This window comes from Thermobia domestica, chromosome 5, assembly GCF_964235325.1.
Source record: "Thermobia domestica chromosome 5, izTheDome1.hap1.1, whole genome shotgun sequence".
Lineage (NCBI taxonomy): Eukaryota > Metazoa > Arthropoda > Insecta > Zygentoma > Lepismatidae > Thermobia > Thermobia domestica.
In genome coordinates, this window is record NC_137458.1 from 306241058 (window position 1) to 306255686 (window position 14629).

At 35.7% G+C, this 14629-nt stretch overlaps 1 protein-coding gene across 1 annotated transcript; it reads left to right on the top strand.

Moving 5' to 3' along the window:
* The first annotated feature begins 10445 nt into the window (after positions 1-10445).
* Positions 10446-11347, top strand: LOC145684940 (protein C activator-like). Its single transcript, XM_081757292.1, is given in 2 exon segments — positions 10446-11082; positions 11084-11347. Coding segments are annotated over 2 exon segments (804 nt in total). The 5' UTR covers positions 10446-10470; the 3' UTR covers positions 11276-11347.
* Positions 11348-14629: the final 3282 nt, after the last annotated feature.

Genomic DNA, 14629 nt, shown 5'->3' on the forward strand with positions numbered 1-14629 from the left:
TTTGGCTATAATATTGGCGGTTAACATCAGTCCTAATTACCGGGAGGGTTCGTCGTTGTAGATGTACGAAAAGCAGTCACTTTAAAAGCCGCCAAAATTTGAAATATATCCTTAAAAGAATTCTCCGTTAAGCCAGTTTCATACAATGCTACTTTGTATAATGGAACTTCCATGCAATAGTTGAATTTGAAATCTGAAACGTTTTAAAGTCATAAAAAAGTAAAACTGGGAGAAGGCTGGTTGAGCCTTTACTCGGGGTTACTTTGCACCGGTCCAAAATACCGCCTAGATAGGAAATTATTACTACTGAAACCTCCTGCATTCTAAATTAAGGTAAATTTGTTATTTAGATAGATGCCGGAATGAATTTCTTGTTGGAAAATAGAATTTTGAACAGTGGCGGATCTAGAAAAGTAGTGTGAGAGGGGCTTGACTCGAAAAGGCTTTGCTTTATTTTAGAAATCACTAGACTTTTGGAAGGGGTTGCAGCTTATACACATAGCAGTGATTAACATTAGATATTAAAAAAAAAAAAAATGGGTGGACTTCAGCCAGAAAGTCCCAAACCCGGTAAATCTTTCACTGATAACGGTTGGGATAATATTCTTGGACATAAAGAATAACCAAGGCAAATCAGTTCAAATTGATTTTTATTTATTTATTTGTTCGTGAGTTGGCATTTTTGTGGGACATGTGGTTCCTAGAATGTTTTTTTTTTTTTTTTTGCCGGTACCAGAAAATACATAATTTTCTTTACAAATATCGATAATTCAAACTAAGTACTGGTACCGGTACAACCATTGTAATATCAATATTTGTAGACTGCATGCAGTTTTGTGTAGAAAGTAAAATGTATAATACTGAAGGGAAAACATTGCACAGAAAAGTTATGTTCGTATGTTGAACATACTTTTTTGTAGGTTGTGCAAAGTAACCCCACCTATGGGGTTATTTTGCACCAAAGTTTACGTTTTAATAACTAAATGTCATACTAAATGTTTACTAATGAACTTGCGCTAATGTTTTCTTTATATATCTGGCTATTATGTGTTTAAAATACAGTGTTCCAAATCAATACGTTTGTAAGTTACATACGATTCTCTTTAAAATTCCTTAAATCTTGTGGAAAGTGACTCTGGTACGGTACGGTTACCCCGTCGTACATCATTTTGGAGATTTACAGGTAAGATTAAACATTTTGCGTGAGAAGACATGTTTATAAGGAACACATTTCTGCAGGCATTAGAATTAAATACAAAGGAATACGTCTGTATTTTAAGTTCACAAGTGTAGAGTTACTAGTGTAAAATCATTACAAGTGCTTTACAACGGATAAAATAGGTGAGTGCATATGAAAAATGGCTCTATTATATACTATTTTCCACCAGTGGCATATTTCTGTACAGTGTACAGGACAGTATATTTTATGTTTACAACGCAGCGATACTAGTACGAAACCATGACAAGTGCTATTGAAACACGTATTATTACCAAATCAAGTTTTCTTTCCACTTCGCTCGATTGCGTGCATACACATCATCGCTTTACAGTTGGTCCCTTTGGATAACCCCCTGCGCTACCACGTGATCTTACGAGCTTCGCCCTGTTTGACTCGGTTACATAGCATTTGAACTTTTAGCGACCATCTAGCACAGATTCATTTGTATTTTCTTTATTGTAGCTTTTATTCTACACAACCGGAAGCCGTGTTTATACGCAAAAAATTGTAATTTTTCAGAAGTTACTTCTTGTGGTCTCTTTGAATTTTATCTATGCCAAGTAAGATATTTTCATGTCGGCCAGTGAAAACCTTTTAGGGGATAATAAGAAGATCAGTGAAATAATTCTAATTTTTCAACAATACTTTGTACTGGTGCGGCAAAAGTAAACCTGTACATACTAATGGAGCTTGTATAATGTAGTGTAAATGGCAATCAGCTTCATGAACCAAGATATCTTTGGTTAAGATATTTCTTCCACACCTGTATCCGAACTTTTCGAATTATTTTAATATTTTTAATTTTATTCCGTAGATCCGAAGTTGTGATTTTGAAATTCATTTGATAAATAATTTCTTCTAGTGCTGTTCTTCTAGCAGCAATATTCCTGTAAGGAGCATTTTTTGTATTCCATAAGCATTCGTTTTTGTCATAATTGTAAAAGTAATATCATCTCAGCTGTACCGAAATAGGTCAATTCCAAGACACTTTTCCTTTCCAATGAAAACTTTCTGGAATCAGGTGTCTATACTAGGCAACCCAATCGTCTTCGCTGGACAATCTGATGAAATCGAACCTAGAAAATAGAACGTCTTTCAATTCAGTTGCCTGTCGATTATTCGCTTTCGAACATTAGGTGATTCGGTCGAAATCCGGTTTACACAATCGACAGAGTCGAAAGTGACATCAGTTCCACTGAGTCAAGCACAAATCGACTAAGTGTAAATATTGATTGATTGATTGTTTATTCATCCATGTCGTACATTATTGGTCAGAGACCAGTACATAGGACTTGTCAAATAATAATAAGACATTTCAATATAATTGATTTACATTATTTTACAAACTATCACCCAAGTATTCATTAATATGATAATACATTTTGTTACACAAAAAATTAAATAGTTCATTTTTGAAATTTCGTATGTTTTTGATATTCTTCAAATAACTTGGGAGCTTATTAAACAACTTAGCGGACATAGGAAGAACACTTCTTTTGGTGCACGCATAGTTTTGGTATGCTGTGAATATGTTATTCTTTTGTCGTGTGTTGTATGAATGTACATCGTCAACATGAAGAAAACTACTTTCATTTCTCTTTACATATATGATACTTTTGTATATGTACAGACAAGGCACAGTTAAAATTTTATTTGACTGAAAGACCCTTTTGCATGAGGACCTTGGTGATAGATTAAAAATAGATCTTATTGCCTTTTTCTGTAGACGAAAAGTAGTAACACTGGAATAGGAGGCTCCCCAGAAAATTATTCCGTAATTTAACAATGATTGAAACTTACCATAGTACAATAACAGCAAAGTTTCTTTTGACACTGAACCACGTAGTCTATAAATGACAAAACAGATACGACTTAATTTGCTGTTTAGCTCAGTAATATGTGCATCCCATGTAAGCCTATTGCTTATTGTTACACCTAAAAATTTAGTGGATTTTGAATAGTCTACATCAGTTGAATTTATCACAATGGGTGGTACTGTTCGAGGTGTACATGAGTAATGAAAATTTAGTGCTTTTGTTTTCTTTGCATTTATCAGCAGTTGATTCTGAGATGTCCATTTTATCAAACGCTCCACAGTTTGTTTTAATTTACTTTCTAGTTCAACTGTATTGTCCGCTGTTACTATGACATTTACATCGTCAGCATATAGTACAATATGTTGGGGATACATATATTGAACAAGATCATTTATATAAAATAAAAAAAGAATTGGCCCAAGAATTGAGCCTTGAGGAACACCAGCAGAGATAGTAGCAGTTGTGGATGAAAATGTGACTTGTTTATTGTTAATTATTTTTTGTATTTTTACTACTTGTTTTCTGTTTGTCAGGTACGAGCAAAACCATTCATGTACTACACCCCTAATACCATATTTCTGGAGTTTTGCCAGTAGAAGAGAATGTTGAACACTGTCGAATGCCTTGGAGAAATCAACAAATAAACCTACTGCATATTTTCCCTTATCAAGTACTGTAGAAACCTCTTTAATAAAGTTAAACAACGCTGTATCAATTGATTTGTTTTTTTGGAAACCATGTTGAGAAGACGAGATTAGGTTATGGCAGGATATAAAATTTCTCAAGCGCGATAACATTAGTGATTCAAAAATCTTCGAGAAAACAGACAAAATAGAAACAGGCCTATAGTTTTGAACATCGTAAGTATTTCCTTTCTTGTGCAAAGGTATAACTTTTGCAGTCTTCAATCTATCGGGGAAAACGCCTGATTCAAATGATACATTTACAAGAAAGCATAGTTGTTTCACTATTAAATGCGCACTCTTTTTTATAATTAGGGATGGGACTTCATCTATACCTGCAGAACGGGTACTAGAAAGCCTTTTGATACAGTCCAACAATTCTTCTTCAGTTACCGGAGTTACATACATACTATGTTTGTTGCATGGAATATTTGACTCTACAGCGAGATCCAACTTTCCAGGTGGTAAATTCGTATTAAGAAAATACTGATTAAAGACTTCAGTAATGGCAGCAGGATCAGCAAAAGAATTATTTCTATAGTTAACTTGTGATATTTCGCGCATTGGAACAGTCTTTGATGAATTGTTTATTACGTTCCACGCACCTTTCATTTTGTTTTTGTATCCGTGTATTATAGTGTCATTGTGGATTCTTTTGGCTGTTCGAATAACATTCTGATATATTCTTTTGTATGTTTTTATATGGGAAATAACTTTAGCTGGTAAATTAACACAGGTTTTCTTAAGTTTATGATAATATATAAGCTTTTGCTTTGAAACTTTTATTCCTTGCGTGACCCACTTTTTCATGTTATTAAGATCTTTCCGTAACTGTAATGGAAATGCTATGTTAAAATTATGTAAGAAAACATCAACAAAATAATTGAATTTGTCATTAGCACTAGGTAAGTCGTACAAGGGATTCCAAGATTCACGAGATAATAGAAAACAAAAATAATTTATATTTTCCGTTGAAAATAATCTGGTTGTTCTCGTTATCGGTTTCGGACTTCCCTTCACTATTCTCTCGGTAGGTATTCTACAATAAATGGCTTCATGATCAGAAAATCCAAGTTCAGTAACTTCAAACAAACATTTAAGATTATTTTTTGGAATAATAATTTGGTCGATAGCTGTCTTTCCTTGACGAGTAGGTACGTTAATAATAGTTTGTAGTTCATATAAATTTAACATATCTTGAAACTTAGATTTATCAGTTGAATTCTTTAACCAATCTATGTTTATATCCCCACAGATAACTACACTACTAAATACCCCATTCCATGCGCAAATATAAAAGTGTTCGAGAGTAAGGGGATCCAAACAATTGTAAAATATACGTTATGTTACTCTGGAACACAAATATGCAAGCAACGGAAACTAATCGGGTATTTACAATAATAATTTTAGCAACGTACTAATACATAGTTCAATGTGTAACTCTTAAGTAGTTTTATGCTATATACAATATTTTGCGCTACCCTTGTTTATGTGTATATTCACCTTCGCTGAAACACCTGCTTCGTCGGGACACAACCCCTCGCTTTCGCTCGGGCCCACCTTCTGCGCTCCTGTTCTAACTCGGTTAGATGTTATTCGTGGCTTTTATGACCAACTAGTACAAGTTCTTGTCTTTTGCATTATAGTTCTTACAGTGGTGTAGCCAAACCAACTTAAGTGGGGGGGCCTGAGCTTTACATGGAGGGGGCTGTTATAGAAATACCATATTTTGTTCTTCAAATAAAAATTCCCGGTAAACAAAGGTCTCCTGGGCTTCTTAGACTCCTAGTAATCGAAGAACAAAAATTTCAGAAGGCAGAGCAGCAATTTCAAATTTCATACACAAAGGAAGTTTTTATTTTGGATTATCTAACATGTGTCCTTGTACTTAATGTTTGCAGTAAAAATTTACGTTTTCGGCACAGAGCAAGGGCACCAACACCACTGCAAACATTAATTACAAGAGTATTTGTTAGATCAGTGGTGCCCCCCCTTATGTCCATGACGCACCCCCCAATTGTCTATCCGTAGGTGTTCTTCCAGGAAAAAATCTTCTTTTTGATTAATTTTTACACCTCCTCAAACATATTTATATAGATTTTTAACCCCCCCCCAAATATTTCAATGACGCAGTTTACGTCATAGCCCTTCTCTGTGGGCACCCCTGTGTTAGATGGTTAGGGAGCAATTCGAGATGAAATGTTCGAACAAAATGCGTAATTTAGTGTAGGTTAGATTTGGTTAGGATAAATGTATTTACACTTGTATACACTTTACAAAACAATTCAACCTTACCTAACCTTTAGGTCTATGCGTAAAAATCGATAGTCACGTTTACATGTTGATGTAAACTATTCGTAGACTATTTTCGACGCAGACATGTAGACAGCAACGTAGACTATAATGGCTTCTTGTACTGTGTCTTGTGTGAAACTTTGACAATTGAAATTTATAATTAAGCATACTACGAAATGTTCGGAGGTGTTAATTTTGAACTAAAACGTTCGGTTAATGCAAAAGCAAAATGGCCAACACAGTTACTTCTAGACTGAAGGCGCATAGAGGTAAGAACCGTTGTTGCTGGGGAACGTTATTAAAACTTAATTTCATTTGTGACAATTAGAAAGGTGACCTCTGAGGAGAGCAAATGATGTACTGTAGGTAACTGGTCCACCGTATGTGAAACATTACGAATTCGAGTAGAAGAATGCCGTATATTCTTAATTACAAGGACTAAATGGTTCTAAATTCGATCACTCACACAAATGTTTAATTTACCTCTTCTACAGCAAATTAACTACAATTTCTAAAGCCCTAAACACGTTGCGCCGTTAAAATTGTAACAGCATAAATAAGTACAAGTGAAAATATTATGCGAGAATACTCTAGAACAAGGGTGCAGGAGACGAGTACGGCAAGACTGCAGACAATTCCCATGCTTACGCATAGCGTTAAAAAATCCCTTCTGCATGACTACAAGGGTGCATATGGTCAACAGTTACATTTTTAGATAAACATTTTAGTTGAAAGTCGTCTTTAGAATTTTAAATGAAAATATATCTTTACACAACGAAGTTATGGGCCATGAGGGCACATTATATATTAAGCTTTTATCACACCTTTTTATAGGACTTGAGGAAAACCTACTGAATGTCTTGAATATAAATTTACTATCAGCTCACAACAAATATATATATATAAGTAGTTACAAGTAAAGGGAACGACGGTACGAATTCTAAACATTCAGAATTAAATTCGTAATTGCATTACAGAAAATGATGTTTTAAAGTTCAAAAACAAACAGATGCATTTTTTGTTTTTCAATATAGGGGGAGTTTTCGTGACTTCTGAGAAAACCTCTTCAAGAACCTGTCGACAGAAATATCCTCAAAAACTTTACCTTCGAACGAAAGAAGTACTAAGTTTGCTTTACGACGATGTAGCATCGAGCGTCTATAAGGTGTCAATACATGAGTAAAAGTGGAAAACGAGTTTTCGCACGATGCAGTAGAGGTTCCAAAAGTTAATCCAGCAGCATACAAATAATACACCTCTGGAAAAGCCTCTCTGTACGGGTATAACATTTCCGTCAGTCTGTGAATGGGTATGGTAGGTAAATCACTACACTGTTTCAATAAAAATCGCTTACAAGTTGCAATTTCCTCTGCATCGGGAGTATAGGCCCTATGTAATGAGTTCACACAATGGTGTAAGTTCCTTAACTTCAAGAAAATTTTCTGAATTTATTTCTCTTAATGTCTTGAGAGAAGTAAAAATATTCGTATTTCTTTCACTGAATCGAGCTGAAATCTCCCCGGTTACACAATCAATTACATGGAAGTATAGCTTCTTATAAGTATCTGGGCTTGTGTCCCTTTCTCTTCCATAATCTAGGGTATTTTCGTACACCACCATGTTGCGTAGTGAAGAGCTAGTCTTGCAAATTCGTTTTTGTGGAGGGCAGTTGTCTGTCTCGTCCAAAAATTCATGACGTATCTCATTTTGCAACTCATTGAAACTGTCTTCAGTGCGTAACGAAGAAAGTTCTTCGACGACGGATTGAATAACACCAACTGCTGAGCACAAATCAATTGCTTCAGACTGCAGCATGGCATTAGCAGGTTGCACAATCTTCAGAATTTTCCTCACAAAGCAGGCCAGAATCTTGAACATGGGTCTATTTATCTTCTGTAACAGACCTGAAGCCTCAATGGAGAGACTTCCATCGAGATCAGTTTCCTCTTCAATAGCTGTGAAAAGCGCTACCAGTTCCTGGTAACTGGATAAAATAGCTTCTGTTGTTGCTAAATGACCAGTCCATCGATGTTCTAGCAAACGTTTGAGCTTTGTACCCTTGTACTTCGTCATTATACTAGGTTTCCTAACATAGTTAAAGATTGCGTCGCATACTTCAAAGAACTGTAGAATCCTGTTTTCAGTAGAAAGGGCATGTATAACAACTAGGTGCAACTGATGGTTAAAGCAGTGAACATACGGCATAGTTTTTCCAACTGAGTCTTGTAGCCTCCCTGACATAACATTTGCGCCGCCGTAGCACTGACTAAGAATGTTTTTTTTTTTTTTTGTTGATACCTGCACTCTTCAATACACTAAGAACTGCATTCACTATTCCTGCTGCACTCTGATCATTAATCTGCATCATCTCTACAAGATTCTCACATACTTGTCCTCGAATTACATATCGCACGATTACAGAAAGATATTCTACACCACTTTTGTCCCTTGTACAGTCGACTTTCAAAGTAAAAAACGAACAATCGCTAGAATTTACCCTGGAAGCAATATCTTCCCGAACCAAATCCGCAGCAATTTGAATCACTTCGTTTTGAATTTCGGGAGACGTGTATTTTGCATTTTTAGGAATAATGCCACTTATTTAACGCAAAGTTTGATCTGTCTTGCAAGTAAATTCAAAGAGTCTTAAAAACATACCTGATGCTTCACTGTCACTGTTTTTATATAGGAAAACTTCCTCAACACCAGTACCACTTGCGCAGCTCATTGCTGATGACAAAGTATCGTTTTTGTTTGATGTGTCGTCTTTACCGCGCAATGGCAATTCGTTTGTAGTTAAGAACTTGATAATGTCAAAAATACCAAACAAATAATAACGGTACTTGTGCAGTTGTTTCTCCTGCAAGAGTGTCGAAACTCCCGAATTGCTAGCATCTCGCAGATTCTTCTCCTTCCACTCAAGCACAGCAGTTTGGTGATTCTTTGATGCTGCGTGCTTAGCAAAACCCTTGTTGCGTTCTAATGCATGTTTCCAGTTCCTATATCCAGTCAAAGTAAATGCATCGTCTGAGCTTGGTTTGAAAATTCTGCATGCAAAACAAAACGCTGCATCGCGAGTAACTGAATATTCCAACCACTCTCTTCCATTGTACCAGTTACTTGAAAAAGAACGTTCTTTACCACCTGTTTTAACGTTTGGGAACACTGATAACATTGGCTGTGAAGGAACCTTATTATTTAAGTCACTTGGCACCTCACTTGACACTGAAATACTTTCTTCTCCTTTAGTTCTTTCATCTTCTTCCCTTTTTTCGATGAAATGGGAGTCATCAGCTGCAGCAGGTTTGGTTATATCTGTCTGTCTCTTAAAATATTTTAACAACGACATTTGAGATTTTCCAAGGTCGCTAATTTACTTGATCTGTTGAAAACGGTGATCAAATGGAAAAGACGGCGAGTGCAATGGTTTCAATCGTCATGCTTCCCAGACAGACCTTCGTTACTTAGCTAGTTGTACCATTCTAGACATTACGATGTTTTCTATGCTATTCCAGCTTCAAATATCGATCGGGATGGATTTACACTGTATTCTTGATATTTATGATTCTTCATTTCGCTCAAAATATACTATCTAAATAATATGAGCGAAAATTCTGTGAATTAATATTGTTGTGACCGCAACATATAAGATCTTAGATGAATTTCAATGTAATCTTTCTCGGCACACAATTTTGTGAAAAAAATCTTTTCTTAAATGAGACAGGTACAAATATCTTCCAATCAGAATTTTGCGTTGGGGGGGGGGACAAGATTTGTTTGGGGGGCCTGGCCCCCCGTGCCTCCCTCGGCTACACCCCTGAGTTCTTATCTCTACCTACACTGAATGCTCTCTAAAGTGAATCTGTACAGAGAGATGTAAATCTACACCCCCAAAAACGATTGGGTAAGATTCAAAAAGTCGGTTTACTGTAAAAGAAGTATATCTGAAATGGATTTATGCATGGATCTGTACAATAAATCTGCACCTAGTGATATATTTCTGGCAAATAGAAATATAAAATTAATTGGTAGCAAATATTCAATCAAAGAGTATGAAATATAGGGAAAAAACATTTTTTTCAAAAAATGTAGGCCTAAATGACACTTAAGAGCATGGGCGGAGTTATGGGGGCATAGGAGAGCATTGCCCCCAACTTTCTGACAAAAAATAAAAATGCCAATTATAAGATCCTTCTTTTTTCATTTGTATTTACAGTGCCCGCCCTCTCCCCAGCAGACAATTTCTAACTCCGCCTATGCTGAAGAGTAGGAATCATCCCAGCGTGTGCTCACATGATTTTAGAATCCAACCATCGTTTCTAAAGTCAATCAACTGCTACATGAAATCGTTATATGGTGTGATGTGTTTATTTAAGACATACATTCCTACGCATTTAGAAGATAAAGTGTCATTAGTGTTTGTCTGTGTGGTCAATAATACAAATGAAAAAATAAGATGTTGTATCTCTTGGAAATTCTTCTGGCAAACGCGCTTTTATGTACTGCTTCTACAGAAAATTACAGTAGAATTATTGGAGGAAACGTTGCAGATTTTGAGAAATATAAGTATGTTGTGCATGTTTTTGTCAATGTAGAAAAAGGAAAACTTCATTGTGGAGGATCTATTCTCAGTGAGTTTTGGATTCTTACGGCAGGACACTGTGTTGTTGATCAAAAAACATGGCAAAAATATTCAGCCGAATCTATTTACGTGGTTGCAGGTGAAGCGGAACTAAACCTGAATTCTTCTAGCAGAAGCTTTGCTTCTCATGTGTTTCCACATTACGATTATACGAATTCTATTCCAAGAGTTAGTGATATTGCACTTATAAAACTTGAAGAAGGACTAGAAAATTTTGATAATCTGTCTGTGGCTACATTGCCTAAGGATAGTTCTAGTGCAGTCACACTGAACAGTATGTGTACTGCGGTCGGTTGGGGTCTCACTAGTTTTGAAGGTAAAATGTCTCCGGTGCTATTGGAAGTTGAGGTACCCATATTGGATAAGATTACTTGTCTTATAATCGTTAAGTTAATAGACCCGCATACTACATTATGTACTGGAGTTTTTAAGAGTGGGCAAAGGTTTATGTTCTGGAGATTCAGGCGGACCTCTAATATGTGATAATGTATTGGTAGGAGTTGTTTCATCTGGTTTAGCAGGCTGTAGAACACCAAATGTATACACGAAAGTTGCTGCTTATCTAAATTGGATTGAAGATGTAATGGCAAATACGTCTGAGAAATATTTTCCTGAATAAATTGCTCATCAAAACATTCTTGAAATTCATATTATATATCTCTTTTGCATGCATATTGTTGTACACACTCGTTTGTAAAGTATGTTTGTAAAGTAAATTTGTTTTTAAAGTATGTTTGTCTTAGTTTTCCCTAAAATAAAGGTATAATTATTATTATTATTATTATTATTATTATTATTATTATTATTAATGATAATAGTAATAATAGTAATAATCATATCCCCGAAGACGCATTTGATTTACTTTTAGAGACTTTTAGTTTAGCTTAACGTCGGGAAACTAAATGGGGACCGACAACTTAATCTGCAAAATATAGTAAAGTCAGTACGATTTATCTGGTATAGTGCTGACCATGGGCGCAAATCTCGCTTGAAAATTGGGGGGGGGGGGACGGGTAAGACCGTTCCCATTATATATATATAACCGATGCTCAAAATATTTATGAAGTTGAAAAACAATGCTGTGGAGGATCAGGGAAACAGAATCGTCTTCCGTGGCGTATTTAGGATACTATCGGGCTCAAGCTTCTCCCGAAATAAATTTGTTATTTTTTCGCATTCCACGTACAACAATAATCCTTCTTACCATTTCTAAGGATGTCATTGACTTTCCATTTTCTTATGCTCTTTGTTCAGAAATAATACTGCGTTTGTAAAATTTCATTTCATGTAAACACTGCATCCTTTTTTTTTCATCCTTTCTAGTTTTCTGTTTCTTTTTCTTGATGTTACTTTTTTCGTTTCGCCTATTATTTTTATCGACCGTTGTCAGTTGTAATTTAAGTTGGCCGTCATCAGTAACACCAAAACTAAGAGTAGTTGATAAGCGGAACTGGTGTTTCACACTAACTTGCGCGGATATCAACATGACGGGATTTTAGTTATTATAACAAAGGAAAAAATGATATAGTTTAATTATTTTTAAAAGACGGAAATGTTTGAATTAAAGAACATCAAAATGGGGGTATAATTAGCCCGGGAAATTAGGTAAGGCTAAGATCATGCTTCCTTTTTCTTGTATGAATAGAATAAAGAGTTAGATTCACTCCAAAATTTTTGTATCATATCATGTATTTTGTATCGTATCATATCACGTATCAAATATATGAAAATGAATAAAACTTAATAACTCTTGAACCACCAGACCGATCTTGATGATACTTTCAACATAGATAAGGTTCGGGCCTAGAATGTTTTCGTTATTTTACTTTTACTGTGCAACATACATGAGGGGGAGGGGGAAATATATGTAAAAAGAATAAAAATAAAAGTGACTGTCTTTTAACTTCATCACACTTTAACCACAGGATCGATCTTTAAAAAATTTCAATATGGATGAAGTTCGGACCTGGGATGGTTTTTATCATATTAATTTGACGGTAGAACTTATGGGAGGGGAAAGATATATAAATAAAATAAAACTTAATAACTCGTGAAATACCCAAACGATCTCTATCAAATTTTCAATATAAGTAGTAAAAAAATGCCGGTTCTGCGCGACTGACCCTCTACCCACTTTCTCAGTCCCGCCTGAAGCAGACAACGAATTTCCCAGTGCCGCCTGACACACTATGCCGGGGGACATATGGGGGATACGAGAAATCGAGCATCGTGAACCGTCTACCCACGGTCTTTTACGACCTCCATTTAAGGGGTGAATTTGTTCCCTATTATGAGCACTTTTTACGGGTGTATTCGTTCCCTTTTATGACCTCCATTTTAGGGGTGTACTCGTTCCCTTTTGTGAGCACTTTTCCAACCCCTATTTTAACATAGGAGATAACACATAAGATTAAGAACACATAGAAGAGCAGATAACACATAAGACTACGTAACACACAGCAGAGAAGATAACACATAAGAGTACGTAACATAACAAGGGTGTACACGTTCTCTTTTATGAGCATATTTTTCAACCCGTATTTTAACATAGCAGAAATGACAGAGACTACGTAACATATTAGGGGTGTATTCATTCCAACCCTTATTTTAACATAGCAGAAATTACACTGAGACTATGAATACATAGCAGAGCATAAGACTACGTAACACACAACAACCTCCATTTTAGGGGTGGACTCGTTCTCTTTTATGAGCATATTTTCCAACCCTTATTTTAACATAGCATAAGACTACGAACACATAGCAGAGGTGTATTCGTTTTTAACCCCTTAGCATAAGACAATGTAACATAGCAGTTAAGAACACATAGCAGAGCAGATAATAAACACAACAACCTTCATTTTAGGGGTGTATTTATTCCCTTTTATGAGCATATTTTCCAAGCCCTATTATAACATAGCACAGATTACATAGCAGATCTAATACGGCTTATTCTTTATTTTACCATAACAGAGACTACGAAACATAGCGGACATAGCACAGGGGATGTATTCATTTTCTAATTGAACATAGCAGAAATTACACTGACACTACGAACACACAGCAGATCAGAGAATACATAAGATTCATTCCCTTTTATGAGTACATTTTAAGGGGTGTACTCGTTCTCTATTATGATTACTTTTTCAACCCCTAATTTACCATAGCAGAAATTACATAAGATTTTTTTCAACCCCTATTCTAAGACAATGAATACCTATGTAACATAGCGATTCGATACGCTCTTTGAACCGATTTGGATGAAACTCGGCATATGGGGGTTTTCGACCATGCTGAATACGAATATCATACTTATTTTTACCTGGGCCCTATAGTTTATGTGGCATACGCCCTTTGTATGACACTTAAAACCTAATCACTCGTAAACGAAGCAACATATTGAGGTGGTGTTTTCCACATTTAGCAATAGGTCATCAGGTACTACATGTCTCAAAACTAGTGGTCATCGAGGTCAAAGGTCAAAGCACTTAAAACCCAATAACTCGAAAACGAAGCAACGTATTGAGGTGCTGTTTCCAAATCTAGTAATAGGTCATCAACTACTACAAGTTCCAAAATAATGACCATCGAGTTGAAAGGTCAAAACTCGAAAACGAAGCAACGTATTGAGGTGCTGTTTCCAAATCTAGTAATAGGTCATCAACTAGTACAAGTTCCAAAATAGTGACCATCGAGGTCAAAGGTCAAAATACTTAAAACCTAATAACTCAGAAACGGAGCCACATATTGAGATGCTCTTTCCACATTTAGTAATTGGTCATCAACTACTACATGTTCCAAAAATAATGACCATCGAGGTCAAAGGTCAAAATACTTAAAACCTAATAACTCGGAAACGGAGCCACATATTGAGATGCTCTTTCCACATTTAGTAATTGGTCATCAACTACTACATGTTCCAAAAATAATGACCATCGAGGTCAAAGGTCGAAATACTTAAAACTTAATAATT